Source organism: Stomoxys calcitrans, chromosome 3, assembly GCF_963082655.1.
Source record: "Stomoxys calcitrans chromosome 3, idStoCalc2.1, whole genome shotgun sequence".
Taxonomy (NCBI): Eukaryota; Metazoa; Arthropoda; class Insecta; order Diptera; family Muscidae; genus Stomoxys; species Stomoxys calcitrans.
In genome coordinates this window covers 123,053,554-123,075,776 of record NC_081554.1, presented here as the reverse complement: position 1 = coordinate 123,075,776, position 22,223 = coordinate 123,053,554, and the positions used below count along the sequence as shown (strand labels likewise).

The 22,223-nt window shown below is 37.5% G+C and overlaps 1 protein-coding gene across 1 annotated transcript; it reads right to left on the bottom strand.

Annotated features, from left to right (window-relative positions):
* Window positions 1–9,798: 9,798 nt before the first annotated feature.
* LOC131996128 (uncharacterized) lies at window positions 9,799–21,793 on the bottom strand. Its single transcript, XM_059365579.1, has 3 exons — window positions 20,567–21,793; window positions 20,424–20,492; window positions 9,799–9,975 (listed from the first exon to the last, which is right to left on the bottom strand). The coding sequence occupies exons 1-3, from the start codon at window positions 21,791–21,793 to the stop codon at window positions 9,799–9,801; spliced, it is 1,473 nt and encodes a 490-aa protein (XP_059221562.1).
* Between the last annotated feature and the right edge of the window lie 430 nt (window positions 21,794–22,223).

Sequence of the window (22,223 nt, the reverse complement as noted above, 5' to 3'; positions counted from 1 at the left end):
GCTGTGTCCCAATTAATGGGCAAGCTTAAAACCCCGACATGAGTGGGTGACTATCTGGTTTATCAATCAACAGGCCGATTGAGCTGGCTTCAGTGAACTGGCACCCCCAACATCACGACAGCGCGGTCTAAAGTAGACAGTTTTAGTCTTAGAAGGGTTTGTGAGGAGACTACTCACCGCCATTGAACAGTAATATTATCAAGATGGTCGTCCTAAAAAACCTGTGACGATAATATTAACAAGATCGTCGTAAAAAAAACCTGTGACGATTTGCCATTAAATAATAAAAACATATTGTCAGCAAAAACATGTGGCTGGCAAAAGTCGTTACACAGAAAATCAATCAAGTCAAGAGTATAGGGCCGAGAACCCATCCCTGGGGTACGCTAAAAGTAACTGCACAGATGCTTGAATTAATCTCAACGAAGGAGACATATTGGAAATGGTTGGCTAAATAAGAATTTACCAATCTGCCAGCAGACTTAGAGAACATAAATTTATCACGTAATTTCTCAATAAGAATATAGTGATTTATACGGTTAAAATCATTAATAAGATCTAAGAAATTAGTATACTATTCTCAAGGATCTGTCATCGAAAGAAGTTGTACTGAAAGTTCTCCGAAATGCAAACTGATAAGGGCTGAGTAGTGAAAATGAAAAAAAAAATTATCTAAAATCTTTATTTTCATCAAATTTTCCAAAATCTTTGACATACATTGCAATTTAGTAAACGGCCTCAAATCCTGTATCTTTTTGGAATTGGGACCATTCCGCCTAATTTCCAGGTCTTAAGGAGTAGAAGTAGTTAAAATTGAGTTAATTACTTTAAGTAAAATTGAGGATATGAATGGAAAAATAATTTTGATGAGTTTAATTGGTATTTCATCATGGCCTAAAGCGTTGGACTTAATCAAATCCACAGCTAAAACTAAATCATCATTTTTATCTGCTTCAACAAACCTTTAAAAGTCAAATTCTGGCAAATCAGAAGATCCATAGCTAAAACTAACTCATCATTTTTATCTGCTTCAACAAATCTTTCAAAGTCAAATTCTCGCAAATCAGATCGTGAGATCGAGACAACCTTAGGCATTAGTGGGACTAGTATACATTCAATATTGCATGAACATTTGACCTCAAAAAAATTGTTGGCGTTGGATTCCACACAATTTGTCAATTGATCAAAAATAATTTTCTCAAAATTTTTAGGAGTGAGATTTCTGGAATAAATTTATGTCAAAAATCCTACTTCATTTGACAGCAGGTTCTATTGTATGCCAAAATCATTAAATCGAGATTTCTTCGCTAAATGGTGAATTAAAGTAAATTATTTTTTTGTTGTAGTTGTTTAGAAAATAAAAAGAATTTTTTTTAATTTTCAAAAACCAAAATATTGGAAAAAATTGCTACTTTAATATAAATTATCTAAATTATGAATATACTAGCATATGCTTCGCTGCTCCCGATGGTACACCCAAGAAAGATCATTTTGAAAGTTTTAGTGCCCAAGTGTACGAATTACAAAAAAATTCTTGTCGGCCGATAAATACTATCAAGGTGTAACCGTATCGCAACTTTGAGGTCTTTAGGTTAGGTTACATTGAAAAGAGGATGCAGATATTAATCTGCCTCATGCCACTATGGACATACACCTAAGCCAGTAATCGGCTTGTTGTGCGCTTTCAAAACTAAAAAGTAACCTTTAAAAAAAATTTAAGGTTTTTAGCTAAATCCGTCCACTTTGTACTTTTTAATACCTAAATGTACAAATTTCATACTGCCAAGATGTACCTGTATCTCTAATGTCACAGATGTAGCACAGTCTGTGAATTAAGTACCACTTTGTACGTTTAAGTGCCAAAATGAACGAATATCTAAAAAATCTTCTAGTCGCTCGGTACATAGTGCCTACATCTAGGCACTATGCACTATGTACTTTATTCCAAATGTCAGAACTGTAGCTCAATCCATACAGAAGGTGCCATGTTGTACGTTTTAGTACCAAAATGTGCGAATATCAATCAAATCTAGTCATCCGGTACATACTGCCAAGATGTGCCTGTATCCTAAATTTCAGATCTAGCTCAATCTATAAAGAAAGTACTAAATGGTATCAATTACTCATCACATCACATCACTTAAGTGCTTTTTGTTCCACTCCTTCTACGATTTCAACATTTCATATTTGGTACAATTTATCGTATATTTGCTAAGACATCGCTCAATTTTAGCAAATTTTTTAATTTTACCCTTCTCCGTTTACTGTTAAAGTAAATAAGCTATCTCGTACTTTTTGGTACCAAAATGTATGATTTGTTAAAAATTACTCATTCAGCCAACATATATTTCTTGGTTCAATCTATTGTACATGTTAAATTTCAGAGCTCTAGTTCAATCCGTAAAGAAAGTATACAATGGTACCAAATACGTCTCTAAGTTTCTTCTGTTTCCATTACTATTTTTCATATTTATTTCGCAAGAACAATCATTTACGCCAAGGCTCGAAGTTCTAGCTCTTATCATTCGCCCTATGCAAAGTTCACGTACAATATTTCGTACCATTTTTGGTACTTTTTAGTTTCTAAACGTCCAAAAACTTTTTTGGTATCCCAATTTAGTTTGTCATAGTGTACCTAAAATCAAAAATTCAAAGCTCTACCTCAATTAATAAACAAGGTACCAAAACGTACCAATTGTGGTGCTAAATGTATCATTTTTCCCACTTCCGGTACTATATTGGGAAATTTTTGTCACCATTCTATTTTTTTGAAACGCTTTATAATTTGAGCCCAAAATCAAAATCCATCCGTCACCATATCGTACTTTTTAGTACCTAATCGTACGGATATCATAAAACCCCGTCTTATCGCGCGCCTACGACCAAAGACCCATATTTGTGCCAAATTTCATGACTCTAGCTGTAACCGTTTGGGCTGGGCGTTGATCAGTCAGTCAGCCAATCAGTCAATTACGCGTTTTTTTATATATAGAGATAAAATTTCATCAAAATCGGACAACGGAGTTTAGGGTCAGGCGTAGTGGGTTAAAATTTTGTCTTTAAAAATATTTGTATTGAAATTTGGCTATAGAAAAAATTTTAGGAAAATATTGTTTGGGGCAGATAAGCATTATAAAAAATACTTTAAAAATGTTTATGCAAAATTCAAATTTTGGTTTTAAAAAATAATCTCAAGGTTAGATTGCCTTTAGAGAGTTTTTCGCTGAAAGTTAGTCCTTAAAAAATCATTAAAATGTTGTATTTAGAAAAATTTTAATAATTTTTTTTTTCAAAAAATTTTGTCTTACGAAAATAATTTCGAGATGGGTCCGTGCTGATGTTTTGTCATAAGAGAATATTATGCTAAAATTTTGTCTATAGAAAAATTCATTAATAAGAATTTTATTACAATTTTGTCCTTAAGAAAAATAATTTTAAGGCTGCCCTGGCCTCAGCAAAATCTTGTCTTTGTAGAATATTATAAATATAAAATGTTTTCATTATAAAAAATGTTTATAAAATTATTGTTTAGAATAAATTTAATTTAATATTTTTCTTTAGACAAAATTAAATCGCCCCCTCCCCCTGGCTACGTCCCTGTATAGATCTTAATGTGGAATATTTTGAACAAGTAAGAGCGTGTTAAGTTCGGCCGGCCCGTATCTTATATACCGTCCACCATGGATTGCATCTGTCGAGTTCTTTGATCAGTATCTCTTTTTAGGCAAACAAAGAATAATGAATAAGGGCGGAGGAGGACGAGCTATATCAAGTTATAGTCCGATTCGGACCATAAATGAATGCTGAACATTGTAGTCATTGTGTAATATTTCAGTCCATTCGGATTGGAATTGAGCCTTGTAGGGGCTCAAGAAGCATAATCGGGAGAGAAGCCGTTGTACAAAATTTCTGCCAAATCGAATGAGTATTGCGACCTGTAGAGGCTCAAGAAGTCAAGATCCAAGATCGGTTTATATGGCAGCTATACCAGATTATGGCAGCTATACCAGATTATGAACCGATTTGAATCATAGTTAAGACAGTAGTTGGAAGTGACAGAAAAACACCTCATGCAAAATTTCAGCGAAATCGGATGAGAATTGCTCGCTCCATCAGCCCAAAAAGTCAAGATCCAGGATCGGTTTATATAGCAGCTATACCAGATTATGAACCGATTTGAATCATACTTAAAACAGTGGTTGGAAGTGATACAAAAACACCACGTGCAAAATTTCAGTCAAATCCGAGGATAATTGCGCCCCCTAGAGGCTCAAGAAGTCAAAACACAAGATCGGTTTAAATGGCAGCTATATCAAGACATGGACCGATTTGGCCCATTTATAATCCTAACCGATCTACACTAACAAATAGTATTTGTGCAAAATTTCAAGCGGCTAGCTTTTCTCCTTCAAAAGTTAGCGTGCTTTCGACAAACAGACGGACGGACATGGCTAGATCGATTTAAAATGACATGACGATCAAGAATATATATACATTATGGGGTCTGAGGCGCATATTTCGAGGTGTTACAAACAGAATAACGAAATTAGTACACTCCCATCCTATATTGTTTTGTTTTTTTGTTTTCTAATCCCGAAGTATAGAAGGTATCCCTCGAAATATAAAAAGCAACCTACAGACTAAATTCATCCATATTAATTTTACTGTAATCCTTCGGTTCACGTCAACGATCAAAAAGTCGGTAGGTAAAGCATTATGTACGGGATTAAGTCCACATATAAATATAATAGATTTAAAATAAGATAACTTGGTGGGATCAAAGAGGTTGTAATTAAAATCTCCCATTATAAGTAAATTAGGGAAACCATCAAAACCCATGAGTGAAGTTCTTCGAAAACATCTACATTGCCTTTCGGTAATTATTGAAATAAGAAAGCGCCAATGAACTAGAAGAATACCTCATTTCAACCGGAGTCAGAAAAAACATTCTTAAATTCTTAAATTTTTGCGGTAGAGTAGGAAGGGCATAACCTCTGCGTTTTATGTGACCGATGTTAAGATTCTCAGAGAAAGGACAGAAATTGCTTTCATTTGCTATAGGATCTAAATTGATGTTATGATTTATAATATGTCAAATAATATTCATGTTTTGGGGGGAGCCATGTTAAATATTGTAGATCAATATATATTAAAAGGTAATTATAACATTAGTTCTACGAGTATTGAAATAACAAAAACAAAAAAAATTACATAATTTACCTAACATGATTGGAGAATTTAAAGGTAAAAATTAAATAAAAATATACATAATTAGTATGCTATAGATTAACCTCGGAAAATTAATGCATTTATTAATAGAAAGTATATTGACTTCATTGTGTAACATCACAATTTTTACTTTTAGACTCTCACCGTTTATGATGTTGTACCCCATTTTTTTCTTGTCTTTTTTAAGTTTTCCACATTTTCTTTGCAATCTATTAGCAAGATTAGACAGATTATCGTTTAAAAAAACACGCTTGTCATCTTCACCACCAATTATATCAGATATTTTAAGATTTCTGACTTTAAAGTAAGAGGACATCAATTAATCTCGTATACTAACATTACTAAACTTAACATAAACTGCATGATGCTGTCGAATGTACATAGCATTTATAATCTCTTCAGTTGTTATATCCAACTTAAAAAAGCCACAAAGGTAAATAACGATGTCCAGACAATTCTTTTCCTATATCTTGTAATACTTTGGACGAATCAGCGCGTACAAACTTGGACTTTAACTCCATTTAATCTTTTTTAATATCTTCCGACAACGTACGTAAGAAGACTTTCAAGTTAACAAACTCCTTTCTCATTTCAACCTTAAAAGCAGTATCGAAATTATCGGGGGGTTATCCAAACACAAAACACACGTGTATGAAAGATTTCGATTGTTGTCAAGAGTGCTGAACGAGGTCTTGGACACATTTTCACAGTTTTGGACAAGTCCGACAAAGCACACATTTGGAACTCGCTGTATCCGCACTGCAAACTCCACAGGGATAAACGATATTTATGCAGGAATTGCTAATCTATATAAAGGAATAAAATGTTTCTTAAGGTTGGTATTCTATTCTGCTTTCGGAATAGTCGCTGAATTTTTTAATTGTGCCGCTAGCAAAATTTGACAGCAATCAAATGTTTTTGTTTCCATACCAAAACAATTTTTTTTATCTGCACTTATTGGTGTCTGCATTTAATTTATTTTTTCGCAAATAAATGAAGAAAAACGAACTATTGAAATTAATAAAACATACAATAATGGTGCCGGCAATGGTTTCAAGAGTTGCGCCTTCGATTATTTTTGTCATTTTTCTCACTATAAATAGAGTACTACTTTCCCACCTATTTTCAGCGAACGTTCCGCCGACGTTTTTTTTATACGGAGTTTGACAGCATTCCGCTTGAAAAGAATACTCAGCTTTATTCACAATGGCAGCTTTGAGTAATAATCAGCAACACACGAGCAATTGTCAAGCATTTAAAACAACTTTTAAACAACTGCTTATAGCCCTGGCCTTATAAAGACAAAACGATCAACGTAGACAACAACAAGAGCAAGAATGATGTGCAAAATGATTGCAAAATATGGAAAATTCTAGCTCGATGAATTTCAGTTTAATTAAAAATAATTTTAGTGAACCATAGAAAAAATGCAATTCCAAAGTTTATTTTGATAGATTTCAGTTTAATTTTAGCACAAAAAGTTTAAATATTAAATTTCCAACCACGAGGATCATTTTTCACGCCTACCACAACATAGTGTTGTCAGCTCCTGAAATATCGCTGAAAGTTGTCACTATGCGCTTTTTTAGACCCTTTCGTAGTCCGGGCGTACAAGGTTCCGGTCGGACTATTTTTGGATGTGGTTGCCATGTATAACGATCTCCCGATTTCAGGTCTTTCACCCATAAATAACGTATTTATTACCCGGCTTTTCTCATATTTAATACGTTGCGTTGCATTAGACCCTCGACGTCCGAGCTGGGATGAGGCGTCCCCCAAACACATGGCCCCAAAACAGGTTATCAAATTCGTTTTCTAATCTCAAATACCTTTCATTTGAGCCACATATTGGCATGGTCGAAAAATTTTAACCCTTTGGGGATGGTGATGCCCTAAATACATGGTCCTACATTTGGATATCAAATTCGTATTCTACTCCCAAATACCTTTATTTGAGCCCCATATTGCGATGGTCACTAAAAAATTGCTGTTTGTGGGGTATTTAGGGAAAGGGGTAGACCCCAGAAAATTGGTCCCGATGGGAAATGGGTATCAATTCTTGTTCTATCCCCCAATACCTTTCATTTAAGCTCCACATTGACATAGTCCGTAAATATGCCATATTTAGAGGTAGGGCAGTCCCCCTAGGTACCCCATCCGAAATTTGGATACGAAATTTTTATTTTGCTATATGAGAGCACACAAAATTTCGCACCACCCATCTCCGAGATCTGGCGTTTCTGAAAATTAAGGTAAGATGGAGGGTCCGCCCCCCTTCAGATATCAAAAAATGTAGTACCCTATTTTCACCATAATGCCATTTTACTTGTTTTTTCCTTAATATAATTTAAATTATTATTTACATAAATAAATTGATTTTTATATTTTAAACATCGGCCATCTCGTAAGGACATAACAAATATTTTGGTACCAACCGAAAATTGTTTAACTACCGTTAACTGTACTACATAAGCCTACATTGGATACTCCAAAACTTCGTTTCACTGCATTACATTGCACTGAATAGTTCTAAAATAAAACAGGACTAATATTGTCGATGTTTTCTGTTATGGCCCTGACTTCGTTCGGCTTCGCGTATCGTGTCATCTATTAAATCTTTCTTGTGGCGTCTTCTTCGGAAAAATGAACGCCATAATATCAGCCGGGAACTCTATAAAAAATGTCCACGATGCCTAAGCATAGGAAACGCGTTGTCCAACCCATGAACCAAAGTGCTGGTAAATAAATGCCTGGACCGCAAAGTCAATCTCAGATCTATCAACATTGCTGTGGAGTGGAATTTTTTCTGTAAGCACGTTATTTTATACCCCAGTACGTCAGCAGTAATGAGTTTACCCAATAAAACATGATTATGGTTTTATAACAAGGTGATATAGCTTCAAAACCTCCAAAATGTTTACTATCGCTCGCCTTACTAACAAAAAATTTTGTATTTTTCCCACATCACGATCTATTATAAACAGAAAAAAGTGTTTAACATATTATTTTATTGTAAGGTTGGTGGCAAATGTGATTAACCATTAGTGCTGTTCCCAGCAATTGAGAGGTAAAAACTTGAATGCCGATACACGCACCCAAAGCACCGTTCGATGTATGGGTGGATACTGAGTGACTTACGTTTTTTTATTATCACTTTAAGAAAACATTGAAACAAAAGTTTCCGCTATGGAGACTTTTTAAGATTTTGGAGCGTATTGTTGGTGAAGTAGACAAATTACGCGCGTCATGCCAATAAAAATTTGCTGTTATTTCTATTATATTGTATGTACATATATTCATATGGTATCTACTTATTATTGTTCTTTATTTTTGTCATAATTTGTGTGAAGCATAGCGTGACGAATCGCAAAAGATCAATGTCATTCAATATGTGGCTTTGGCGGAGATTTTGCGGTGTTTTTAAGGTGTTGAATGAACATTACAATTTTGTCTAATTTCTAAAGCATCGGTTTTAGCCATTTAGAAGGTGTTACTAATCAGACAAAACTCTAAACCCAAATCACAAAGGGGTGTGCCTAAAGAGCAGTGTGCCGTCGCACAAACAGTGTTCCGACCTACTAAACATAACGAAAAGAAGATACCCATCGTTTGTAACATTTGGAAAAATCGATTATCACCCAAATTAAGTGAACGTATTGAATTGTTAAAATTTTTAAATATTTGATTAACAACTTTCAAAATCCATAAGAACTTTTTAAAGATAAACCTCCTCAAGCTGAACAAAAAGTATATACAGGGTGCGACACAGAAAATTTCTTATTTGAAAGGTCAATAAAAGCAAAAGTAATTCAATGGTCGTTTTAATACTTTTTTTGTTTGAAAATACTATTGTATATCCTAAATTATTTTTCATGCAGTCTTAAAATTGAAAATGACATCGGATAAATGGTGAGCCCCATTGCGCATACACTGATTAGGTCGATTTTTAAACTCGTGTCCACACTTTGTAGCATATTAATCGGTATGTTGGCAATGGCGTCGCGAATGTTGTTCTTGAGGTGTGCTATGGTCCGTGGTTGATCGACTTAAATCAGGGATTTCAAATAACCCCATAAAAAGAACGAGAATGTGAGAAGGAATTTCAAATCGAGGGCGGTAGACACGTTTGACAAGAAAACCCAGATGCCCCCCACTCTCGACCGCCCTCCCCGCCCAACTCACCGCTCGAAATTTTTTTCAACTAAGTAAGTTTCTCTATTGCACCTTTTTGGAGGAAATAAGGATGCAATCGCTAGAAACATTGCGAATCGTTGGGGTATTAGCATTGTTCCTTACTCTTCTCATTTTGATATTGGTCATGGTACAACTTCTTTTATTGATTATTGTATGATGAGTAAACCATCTTGGTTGCAAGTCTCTTCTCAAGTCCAATGCCCTCCAATCTCACATCATTCGCTGATATATGCCTCTATTGGATTGTCTGGGGGACACTGTGGGGAATATGTTGAGTATCGTGATTATAGTAGTATATATTTGAATGGATTTTTTCGCTACTTTATTGATGTGAATTTTGAGCCTGTGTTTTCTACAACTGATGTTTATATGCAACTAAATTTCTTTTAAGAAGAAAGTAGATTCAAAGGAACCGCGCATGTCTTCTGATGCTCTTTTATTTATATTGGATGCAGGCAAGGTCTCTGAGAAACCTAGCTTATAAAGCGTATTCACAAAAAAGAACTGATGAGAATTGGGGAATTTATTGCACTCATAGGAACAGAGCTTAGTCTGTATTGAGAAGTGTAGAAAGTGTAGTTGTAGGCTATTTGGAAACATGGATTATACGGATGTGTGGAGAAAGCTACTATCGGTTGGCAGTTTTGACGATAACCAGGAAATTTCGCGGATTGAGTTACTGAAGTTAAGGGCTATTTTATAGACAGTTGTCTTGCTGGCGTTGTTAAGCTGTTCTTGATTTTGGGATGAACAGTGGTAGTCACCAATTTTCTTTTGATTGTGTTTATGAATATGATGTTTGGAGTGCTTTTAAATTTGGTAAGGTCATCATCTGTTGGTTTGGACGGTATATCGGAAATATATGTTAAAATTATTTTCCCCTGCGTATCTAGGTATATACTGGTTTTAATAAACAGTATTTTTATGACTTCTATTTTTCCAACAGCGTGGAAAGGCGGTAGAGTCGTTTCTATACCGAAAGCTTGTGGTTCTTTTGAGATAAGTAATTTGCGACCAATTACCTTTTTGCCTGCTATTTCGGAAATTGTAGAGCATGTTATTAAAATGTCTATGCTGAGCTATATTGATGATAAATGTTTGCTAAACGTATCGCAATATGGATTAACACAAGGTTTTGGTACTACTACACATTTGTTAAATCTAACGGATGCTATAAGAGCCCCTCTTAACGACCATTTTTTTGGTGTGCTTGTTGATTTAGATTTAGCTAAGGCATTTGATAGATTAGACCACTAAAATCTTGTAGATAAGTTAAGCTCCAAATTTTCTTTTCGTTTTCTTTCTCTCCTTGCAGACTAATTTTTTCATATCTGACTGGACGTTCGCAATGTGTTAAATTTAATGGTGAACTTTCTAATATGAGAAGTGCTAGTAGTGGTCTCCCAAGGCTCTGCCTTGGGTCCTCTTCTGTTTCTTGCTCCGACATAAACGTATGTGACATAGCTGATGATGTTCACATGTTTTTTAAAATAAGTTCGATCATAGTTTTGAGTTTAATATAAATACGGTGCTTGGAAGAATACGAGTTTGGCTTACTCAAAATGGACTATGTGTGAATACAACTAAAATTAATGCCACGACTACATTGACTCGTTTTACTTATGTCGTTTTGAAGAACATCTCAACCGTTCACACTAGTTGAGATGTTTTGGAAATTGCACTTTTTACTCTCCAACATAAATGTTAATGATGCACTATTGTTAAAATTTATTTTTTCTTGCTTTATCTGTAAATTTCTGTTTATTTTATAATTTTTTCTTTTTGGAAAAAAAGTAGATTTTTATTTTTTTGACAATAATTGGGGCAATTTATGCATTTATTTTTGATAACATTCTTTGAATGACTCATTTTTTTGGTAAACAAGTTTTTTGCTTTATAAATTACTTTACTTACTTTATTTGGCTATGACAGAATATTTGTTCCCCTAGCCGAACGTAGAATAGCGTTCCAAGCGCCTCGATCTTCTGCGCTCATTCTAAAATCTCTGACACCAAGTTTCGAGGTGTCTCCCACCACTTGATTTTTCCATCGGGCTTTTGGTCTTCCCGGTTTGCGTGTACTACCGTGGTTGCCTTCAAAAGACTTCTTTGCTGGATCTTCTTCATCCATTCTGACAACATGACCTAGCCAACGCAGCCGTTGTATTTTGATGCGTGTAACTGTGCTATCGTCGTCATACAGCTCGTGTTTCATACGTCGCCTATATTCTCCATTATCGCAAACTGGTCCATACATTTTACAAAGAATCGTTCTCTCAAATACTCCAAGCACTGCCTCATCTGCTTTCACAAGTACCCATGCTTCAGAACCATATAACAGCACGGGTAGTATCAGTGTCTTGTATAGTGTAATCTTCGTCTGTCGAGAGGTGGTCTTGTTTCTAAACTGCTTACTTAGTCCAAAGTAGCATCTGTTTGCCAGTATTATTCTTCGCTTAATCTCAAAACTGGTGTCATTCGTTTCAGTTACGGCGGTGCCGAGGTAGATAAAGTTACTGACTGTCTCAAAGTTGTGGTTCCCAACTTCCATTTTCTTTATCTGCTCGGTTGTGCAAGGCTTTTTGAGAGTTGAAGCCATCCATTTCATCTTATCTCCATTTACTGCCAGACCCATTTTCCCTGACTCTCTTTCGGCTGCAGGTACTACTTCCGGCGACCGGCCTATGATATCGATGTCGATGTCGTCGGCATAGGCAACTAGCATGTGTTCTCTTGTGATTAGTGTACAATATCTATTCACATCTGCATCTCGTATAATCTTCACCAACAGGATATTAAAGAGATCACACGATAGGCTTACTCCTTGTCTGGAACCTCGTTTGGTATTAAATGGTTCGGAGAGATTCTTTCCTATTCTAACTGAGGAACGCGTATCAGCAAGTGTCATCCTGCAGAGTCTTATTAATTTTGCAGGGATGCTAAACTCAGACATGGCTTGAAATACCTTTGAACGTAAAGGAGTATCGAAGGCGGCTTGTAGTCAACAAAGAGATGGTAGGTGTTGATTTGTCCTTCTCGGGTCTTTTCTAGGATTTGGCGCAGTGTGAATATCTAGTCAAGGGTGAATTTACCAGGTCCAAAGCCGCATTGATAGGGCCCAATTATCTCATTGACTTTAGGTTTTAATCTTTCACACAGTACGCTCGAGAGTATGTTGTATGCGATGGGGAGGGACCTATTCCTCTGTAGTTGGCACATTCCTTCTTGTGTACGGGACATACTATGCTGAGGTTCCAATATGGCGTTCATCTAGCCAGATTGCGCAAATAAGCTGATGCATACGTCTTATCAGCGTGTCGCCTCCGGTCTCAAATAGTTCAGCGGGTAACCCGTCGGCTCCTGTTGCCTTGTTGTTCTTTTGTCGGGTCACTGCTACTTGGACCTCATTCTTAATAGGAGATAAGCATTATATACCATCATCAGGGATTTGTTCTGCGGTGTCCTCTTCGCCGCCAACGTCTGACACTACGCCATTATATCATCGGAACAAGGAATGCTTTCATCAAGCAGTTGGTCAGTCGAGTGGAGTATGCCGCTGTCATTTGTCGTGTTTGCAGCTTTTCAATGTCCAGCTTCCGTGCAGTGTCAGATCGTACTTTCCTCGCCATGTTCAAACGGGTGCGAACCTTTGCTCCAACAAGATAATGATCCGAATCTATATTCGCTCCACGGATCGATCGTACATCTAACACGCTGGATAAATGCTTTCCATCTATCAGAACGTGTCAATTTGGTTTCTCGTGTTTTGATCGGGTGACAGCCATGTGGCTTTGTGAATATTTTTTTTGAAATCTGGTGCTACTAACTACCATGTTTTTTGCTGCGGCGAAATCTATCAGCCTCAACCCATTACTAGACGTTATCTCGTGGAGGCTAAACTTTCCGACTGTTGAACCAAAAACGTCTTCCTTCCCTATCTTCCCATTAAAATCTCCCAGGGCAGCGATCTCTCTCTAGGTGCTCGTAGAAAATATCCTTGGTGTGCTCGTCTTTGTCTTCCTACGGGGCATGGGCACAAATAAGGCTGATGTTGAAGAATTTGGCTTTTATGCGGATTGTGGCTAGCCTCTCATCCACAGGAGTAAAGCTGGAGAAAAGGTGTTTCAGTCTCCGACTAACTACAAATCCGTAGCCAAATTCATGCCTCGTGTTATGGCAGCTATAGTATAGTTCGTCACCGTTTGGTGTTGTAGTGACGCCATTCCCTGTCCAAAGCACTTCCTGTAAGGCAGTAATATCTGCCTTGTACTTCTCTAATACATCCGCCAGCGCGTATACTGCACCTTCTCTATAAAGAGTGCGGACATTCCAGGTGCAGATCCGCAAATCAAGGTCCTTTTTTCGTTTGCGTGGGTCGTTAACGTTGGGGTCCGTTTTTACTATTCCTTTGTTTCTCATAGTAGTTCTCATAGTTTTCCGGGACGGGTTACTAATCCAGCGCCACAACCGCATGGGTTTTGTAGGATTGCATATGTATCTCTCGTTGTGGCGAGCCGATTGCTTCAAGATCCGACGCTCGCCTTCAGCCGCCCCTAACCTGGGAACAAACGCTAATTTGGCCATTGGTTGTTTGAAGGCGCCAATAACTCGCCTTGTCATCTCGAGTATCATTGGCACTCAGTATTTAATTAAGAGTCATTAAGTCACTGAGACTCTCCTCTCGAAAATCGCTGACTGCCCGCGGCCGTACTTGCTGCTACTCCGCATAAAAACGGAGCTTTCCACCATCCGCAACCTGTGGACACGTCCGATAGCTTTCAGCTAAGCTTCCCGTGATAATGATGGACACCACACAAGTCGGGGCTCAAAGTTCCAGCCTGTGTGGTGCTCATAGTTGTCCCGTGTCGGCCGGGTGCCCTTATAAATTGTAAAGGCAAAACGAGTCGTTTTCATAGCATTATAAAGGGAAAAAGAGTCGTTTTCAGAGCATTATAAAGAGAAAACGAGTGGATTGCACAAAACAGCTTTAGTCTGAACAAAGTATAGGAGTTTGCTTTTTAAACCCAATACTTATTCGGGTGGTGTATTAAACGTACATATTATAGTCAATTGATAGTAGGCTTGATTTTTCTGACCATATAAGTAATGTGTTTTGAAAAGGTCCTAATATCACAACGTTGGTTAAACAGCATAATAGCAGTGTGAGAAAAAAATTTGTTTTGCATTACTCATGTCAGAACTTTGTTATGGTATTCAGGTCTATGAGGCAACGTCCCAAAGTAATTTTGCGAGGATAAAAAGGACATATAATATAATTCTTCGTCTGTGTATAATCTTCATAGATATGATCATGTGTCGGACTACGGAAAACACTTTTTGGGAGTACCGTTTTCCGATTTTGGGAATTATAAATTGTTATATATCTTTTATAAAACTATTAAATCGGGCATTCCACCACTCTTATGTATTAGTTTAACATTCTATATTTCAACTACAAATCCTTACTTTACTTTAATTGGATGTATGTAATATGACAGAATATTTCTTCCACTAGCCGAACGTAGAATAGCGTTCCAAGCGCCTCGATCTTCTGCGCTCATTCTAAAATCTCTGACACCAAGTTTCGAGGTGTCTCCCACAACTTGATATTTCCATCGGGCTTTTGGTCTTCCCGGTTTGCGTGTACCACCGTGTTTGCCTTCAAAAGATTTCTTTGCTGGAGCTTCTTCATCCATTGTGACAACATGACCTAGCCAACGCAGCCGTTGTATTTTGATGCGTGTAACTATGCTATCGTCGTCATACAGCTCATGGTTCATACGTCGCCTATATTCTCCGTTAACGCAAACTGGTCCATATATTTATCTCAAAACTGGTGTCATTCGTTTCGGTTACGGCGGTGCCGAGGTAGATAAAGTTACTGACTATCTCAAAGTTGTGATTCCCAACTTTCTCCATGTTCTTTATCTGCTCGGTTATACAAGGCTTTTTGGGAGTGAAGATACTACTTCTTGTGACCGACCTATGATATCGATATTGGGCGATGGGCGAGTAGCATGTGCTCTCTTGTGATCAGTGTGCCATATCTATTCACTTCAGCATCTCGTATAATCTTCACACGATAGGCTGTCTCCTTGTCTGAAACCTCGTTTGGTATTAAATGGTTCGAAAAGAGTCTTTCCTATTCTTACTGAGAAACGCGTATCAGCAAGTGTCATCCTGCAGAGTCTTATTAATTTTGCAGGGATACCAAGCTCAGACATGACTTGAAATACCTTTGAACGTAAAGGAGTATCGAAGGCGGCTTTGTAGTCAACAAAGAGGTGGTGGGTGTTGATTTGTCCTTCTCGGGTCTTTTCCAGGATTTGGCGCAGTGTGAATATCTGGTCTAAGGTGGATTTACCAGGTCTAAAGCCGCATTGATAGGGCCCAATTATCTCATTGACTTTAGGTTTTTATCTTTCACACAGTACGCTCGAGAGTATCTTGTATGCGATGGGGAGGAGACTTATTCCTCTGTAGTTGGCACTTTCCTTCTTGTCTCCTTTCTTGTGTACGGGACATAGTATGCTGAGGTTCCAATCATCTGGTATGCGTTCTTCTAGCCAGATTGCGCAAATAAGCTGATGCCTCCTCAGGGTGTCGCCTTCGGTCTTAAATAGTTCAGCGGGTAACCCGTCGTCTCCTGCTGCCTTGTTGTTCTTTAGTCGGGTCACTGCTACGTGGACCTTCCGGACTTCATTCTGACTCCTGTACATCTCAATTCGCTCGCACTCACGCCTTTCCATTTCCTTTTTCTTTCTGCGGAATAGACGTTTCTCCTCTCTCCTTTTCTCCCGATACCTCTCCTTCATCTGGCGCGTTGCTACTGATTGCAGGGTTGCTCTATATGCCGCATTCTTGGCTTCAGTAGCATCTCAACACTCTTGGTCGTACCATGGGTTTTTTGGAGGAGGCTTTCGGTTCCCAAGTACGGATTTCGCGGCATTTTCCATGGAGTGGGAAATAGTTTGCTACTGCGCCATTATATCATCGGAACAAAGAGTGCTTTCTTCAAGCAGTTGGGTCAGTCGAGTGGAGTATGCCGCTGCCATTTGTTGTGTCTGCAGCTTTTCAATGTTCAGTTTCCGTGCAGTGTCAGATCGTACTTTCCTCGCCATGTTCAAACGGGTGCGAACCTTTGCTGCAACAAGATAATGATCCGAATCTATATTCGCTCCACGGATCGATCGTACATCTAACACGCTGGATGAATGCCTTCCATCTATCACAACGTGATCAATTTGGTTTCTCGTGTTTTGATCGGGTGACAGTCATGTGGCTTTGTGGATATTTTTATGTTGAAATCTGGTGCTACTAACTACCATGTTTTTTGCCGCGGCGAAATCTATCAGCCTCAACCCATTACTCGACGTTATCTCGTGGAGGCTAAACTTTCCGACTGTTGGACCAAAAATTTCTTCCTTCCCTATTTTCGCATTAAAATCTCCCAGAACGATTTTAATATCATGAGCGGGGCAGCGGTCATATTCTCTCTCTAGGCGCTCGTAGAAAATATCCTTGGTCTGCTCGTCTTTGTCTTCCGTCGGGGCATGGACACAAATAAGGCTGATGTTGAAGAATTTGGCTTTTATGCGGATTGTGGCTAGCCTCTCATCCACAGGAGTAAAGCTGGAGACTAGGTGTTTCAGTCTTCGACTAACCATAAATCCGCAGCCAAATTCATGCCTCGTGTTATGGCAGCTATAGTATAGTTCGTCACCGTTTGGTGTTGTAGTGACGCCATTCCCAGTCCATCGCACTTCCTGTAAGGCGGTTATGTCTGCCTTGTACTTCTCTAATACATCCGCCAGCTCGTATACTGCACCTTCTCTATAAAGAGTGCGGACATTCCAGGTGCAGATCCGCAAATCATGGTCCTTTTTTCGTTTGCGTGGGTCGTCAACGTCGGGGGGGGTCCGTTTTTACTATTCCTTTGTTTTTCATAGTAGTTCTATGTTTTCCGGGGGCGGGTTACCGGCCCAGCGCCCCAACCGCGTGGGTTTGTGGGATTGCATGTATCCCTCGTTGTGGCGAGCCGCTTGCTCCAAGATGCGACGCTCGCCTCCAGCCGCCCTTAACCTGGGAACAGACGCTGATGATGGCCATTGGTTATTTGAAGGCGCCAATTACTCGCCTTGTCATCTCGAGTATCATTGGCACTCAGTATTTAGCTAAGAGCCAGTGCCACCTGACTCCTCACTGAGACTCTCCTCTCGAAAATCGCTGACTGCCCGCGGCCGCATTTGCAGCTACTCCGCATAAAAACGGAGCTTTCCACCATCCGCAACCTGTGGACGCGCTCGGTAGCTTTCAGCTAAGCTTCCCGTGATAACGATGGGAACCACACAAGTCGGAGCTCAAAGTTCCAGCCTGTGTGGTGCTCATAGTCATCCCGTATCGGTCGGGCAAGTACAAATCCACAAATATTATAACCCCGGATATCTGCAAGTGTTGCAGAACTATGTTTTGCAGTTCGGTTTGCAAGGGTTTGGAGTACTTTGCCTACTGAATTACAAAATTTTTCACTTGCTACATATGCTTTTAAAAGGAAGCATATATTGGAGATAAGACAACCATGATTTAACGTTTGATTTCATTTGATTTGCTGAGTTACCTGCCTGCGGAGCCATTTTTATTTACAATCGATTTTTAATTCCAAAACTTTGAGTAGTTTACAAATAGTAAATTAAAATAATTTTAATTAATTTTGCCACTACCATATTGGGTAAAATGTTTATAATATTTAAAAATGGGCTTCGCTGGCTTCTTTATTAGATTAAATTAAATTAAATTAAATGAAGAAAAAATAATAATAAAATATTGTGTAAAATAATAGAAATACATTTCTATAGCAAGGTTATTAGAACAATTAGAAACAATCTTCCTTATTCCCGTTGTCGTAGTCGAACTTTGACATTTTAAAAAAATGGTATTTAGTTAACAATTAGTAAATTTGGCCAAAATTATCGATTTATGTTATTTACACTATAAATATAAAGTACATCACGCCTGTTTCTAGAAAGAGTATGGAGTCCACTTGTTTATTATTTTGTTATTTAATACAATGTATTTCTTTTGAGAAACTGTCGAAGGCACATAAGTTAAATAATGTCGGGTTTCGCCTTCTACAACCGGAATATGGGTGAATGACAAAGAAAACTTTATTAAGCATGTGTTTTTCATTTTATTGGTTAATGAACACAGTGCGCTGTTGTTCCAGTTGGGAACAAATTGCTTTTTAGTTCTTACGGTAGCCTAATGCATTTGAAAAAATTTAAGTCTTAGTTACTTTTTTAGGGTTAAAGGTAGTTGTTGCAAATGACAAAGATTTTTATAAACCAAATACTTACATACGAACTTTGTTATCTACTTCCAATTACTTTTCATTGCTGTCATATTTGTCCTCACTGACCTTCCATTGGAGTATCATACTTTCCTGGCCTGTATGCATATCCGTTGTCCGTCCGTTGGGCATTTTATAACGGGCCCAGACACTTGCTCCTTTAAATTGCTGACAGATTCGTACTCTACTACAATGACCTTTTATTTTAGTCCCATAAGATTGGAGATTGTTTGAAGTTGGGCGGCCCCTCAGACACTTGTTCCTTTATATTATTAACAGATTCGTAGCCAACAATCTTTATTGAGAACTATTTTGTCTCGATCGGCTAACATATTATCGTCATAAAATACTTGTGGATATCGGATTCGTACTTTTGCAAAAGGCAAATGTTTATATCAGATTATTTCTATACTATGTAGGCAGGTATACACCGCCCAGAAGCCTTAAGGTAGATCTACATGATCTAGAGCGTGAAGTTCAGCGCTACAAGAGAGAAGGTCTCGAGCATGCGGGTTTAGACCAGGGATCCGGAGCGGGTACCTTTTTTCCGCTCCGCTCCCGCTTCGCTCCGGTAAAATTTTTTTCGCTCCGCTCCGGGAAATTTTTTGGCGCTCCGCTCCGCTCCCCGCTCCCGCTCCTTTTTATATATAAAATTCTAAGTGTTGGATTTTTTAAACCTAAAAGTATATGTATTCTTCATCGTCACATCGTCAGGTCGGTCAAACCGTCATTTCGTCTGTCTGTCTTTGGCAAAATACTTCTTAGTTTCTCGACCCTCTTGCGAGCGCAGTGTTTGTTTCTATAAAACCCGATTTCCTTACTTAAAAAAAATCATTTTAAGTCAAAATTAAACCAAATCAAATCTGCTCAGCTGAACTTAACGCTGTTTTACTTGTTGTTTATTAGTTTGTTTTTCTTTATAGATTCAAACGGATTTTCCTGAAATGTTTTAAGTATGTTGGTTAACATCCTAGTGGAACAAACCTTGACTGTTTGGGAATTAAATCAAGAAACTTTAGAAAAACATTTCTAAGTGAGTCTGATGACAGACTGCTACTTAAACCTTACCTAAACTAAGAGAAAAATTACACATCCAGATTTGGGCCATAGATCCTGGTGCCTCCGCCCCTGCACTAACATGTAGTGCCACTTTATGTATAGTACACATATTAGGTTACATTTAATTCCTTTTTATTTGGAAAAAAAAATTAGATTTAATTATTATTTAATTTAAAAAAAAAAAAAACAAAAGTATTTCATTGATCATGGAGCACATAAACATAGGAACTTCTAGGAATATTGATTTGTCTTGAATAATTTTTTCCGTTCAACGGAAAAGTAAATAACAATTTGCATTCAAATTTGACTGGCTACCACAAATAAGGTAGCTCTAAACTTAAAATTATTGTGTTGATTTTGTATTTAAATTAATTAAAAGAATATTTGAGAGATTTTCTTCAGTTAAACGGCATCTTAAATGATTATAAATAAATTTAAGTGCAGAAAAATTCCGCTCTACACTAACTTGCGTAGCTGGAACTCCTAAAACCACACATGCTATATCATAAAGGGGGTGTGATCGACGTGCGTCCCAAAATTCTAGAATATGAATGTTGAAAGCTATTTATACTTTCTTTAATTTCATCCTCCCTTACGACCACTTCAGGTATAGCAGTGTTTGATTGCGATTGAAGAAAAGCGTCCACCTCACTTAACTCGTGACCCTTAAACAAAAACAAATATTGAAAAATAAAGTTCGGTTTAAAATTCAAAATTTATTTTCTTAAATTTTACTTACCAATGTACTGCTCACATCTCCATTGTTTTTATCCTGCATAGTAGTTTCTGATTTTAAATTTTGAATTTGACGCCAAGTTTCTAAAAGATACCTTTTTGCATTTAAAGCTGATTCATGATTTAAAAGGCTTTTGTATCGTGGGTCTAAATAAAGTGCAGATATGACTGTTGTCTGGCTTAGCAGAACATCCTCGCGTTGCATTAAACACGCCATTAGATCTTTTGCCATATTTTGTTTCATCGAAGAAATCTCAAGTCTCATTTTGATCCAAACACCAAAGAAATCTCCAATCACCAATTGTGCTGCCTGTAGGGCTATTGTGGCATCCTTAACGGGTTTCATAACTGTGACAAACTCCTCCATGAAATCCCAAATTGTATTTGGTACATATAAGACTTTGTGTGTTTTGCAATTTTTTTGGCAAAATGGTCGGAGTTCCAGCAAACGTTCTAGCATGCATATAGTTAAATTCCATCTGGTTTTGGTATGCAATATTGGGTGTTTAATATTAAGTGCTTTTATGAGAAGCGTAATGGTTGGCGTCCGAATTTCCTTTGAAAGTTGGCGACATTTATCTATTTTGCTGGCTATGTTTCTGTATTTATAAAATGCATATACTGCCAATTGGAGTGTGTGGGGAGCGCATCGTACAGATTTTAGAGCGCTAATTTCACAGTCTATACCTTGCTCTTCTTCGGAGTCTTCTGTCTCTTGATTCTTGTCAATAGCATCATTTTCCTCAAGCTGACCCTGTTCATCGTCAGAATCGACATATGTTGGATGCCGGTTTTCCATAAGCTGGACTGCTTTTAACATATTAGACCCATTATCCGTGGTAACAGAGTATATTTGCTCAGATTTTATTTCATATTCTTCGAGAACAGATAGCGTAACACTTTTAATATAATCGCCAGTATGGCGCTCTTTAAGTTCTCGCATTGCCAATGTTTTAATACATATGGATTTATTTTTAACGTATTGAACATTCATCCCAAGAATACTACGATCTAGACAAGTTGCCACATCAATTTTTAATGATATTAAGCGGTTTTTAATTTCCGTCGAAATTTCGGTCTTAATCGAGTTGGCAAGGTATTTTATTTTTTCTTGAACTGTTTCTGGTGTGATCGCCATTTTGCTGTTTAAAGCCGTTAAAATAGGGTCAATTATTTTTCGAAATCCTGAATTATTCATTAATGAAAAGGGTCTGGCATTTGTTGTGACCATTTCAACACATGCATTCATTAAAATTTTCTCATTCATACGAAGCTGTACTGTGATTGGTTTCACATTACCTCCAAAAAAGTCCGTAATTTTTGTTTTTTTGAACAAGATGGACTATTATCATTTGGTGCCTCTAAATTAGACACACTTTCCGGGTGACGGCGCTTAACATGCCGTTCTAAATTAAACGCACTGCTGTAGGTAGCATGTATCACTTGATTACATAAATCAATTCGACAAATAAATTCACTTTCCGATTTTCTTTTAAATAACTTGTACACAGGCTTAGACATTGTGGCAAACTAATAAAATTTCTAGTTTCTGTGATCTGCTTGTTAAATAGTATAACGGGAAATTAACGACAAAATGCAGCCAATAATGAGAGTAATTTTATCTATTATAAAGAGAAAAAATGAGAATAACGACAATTTGA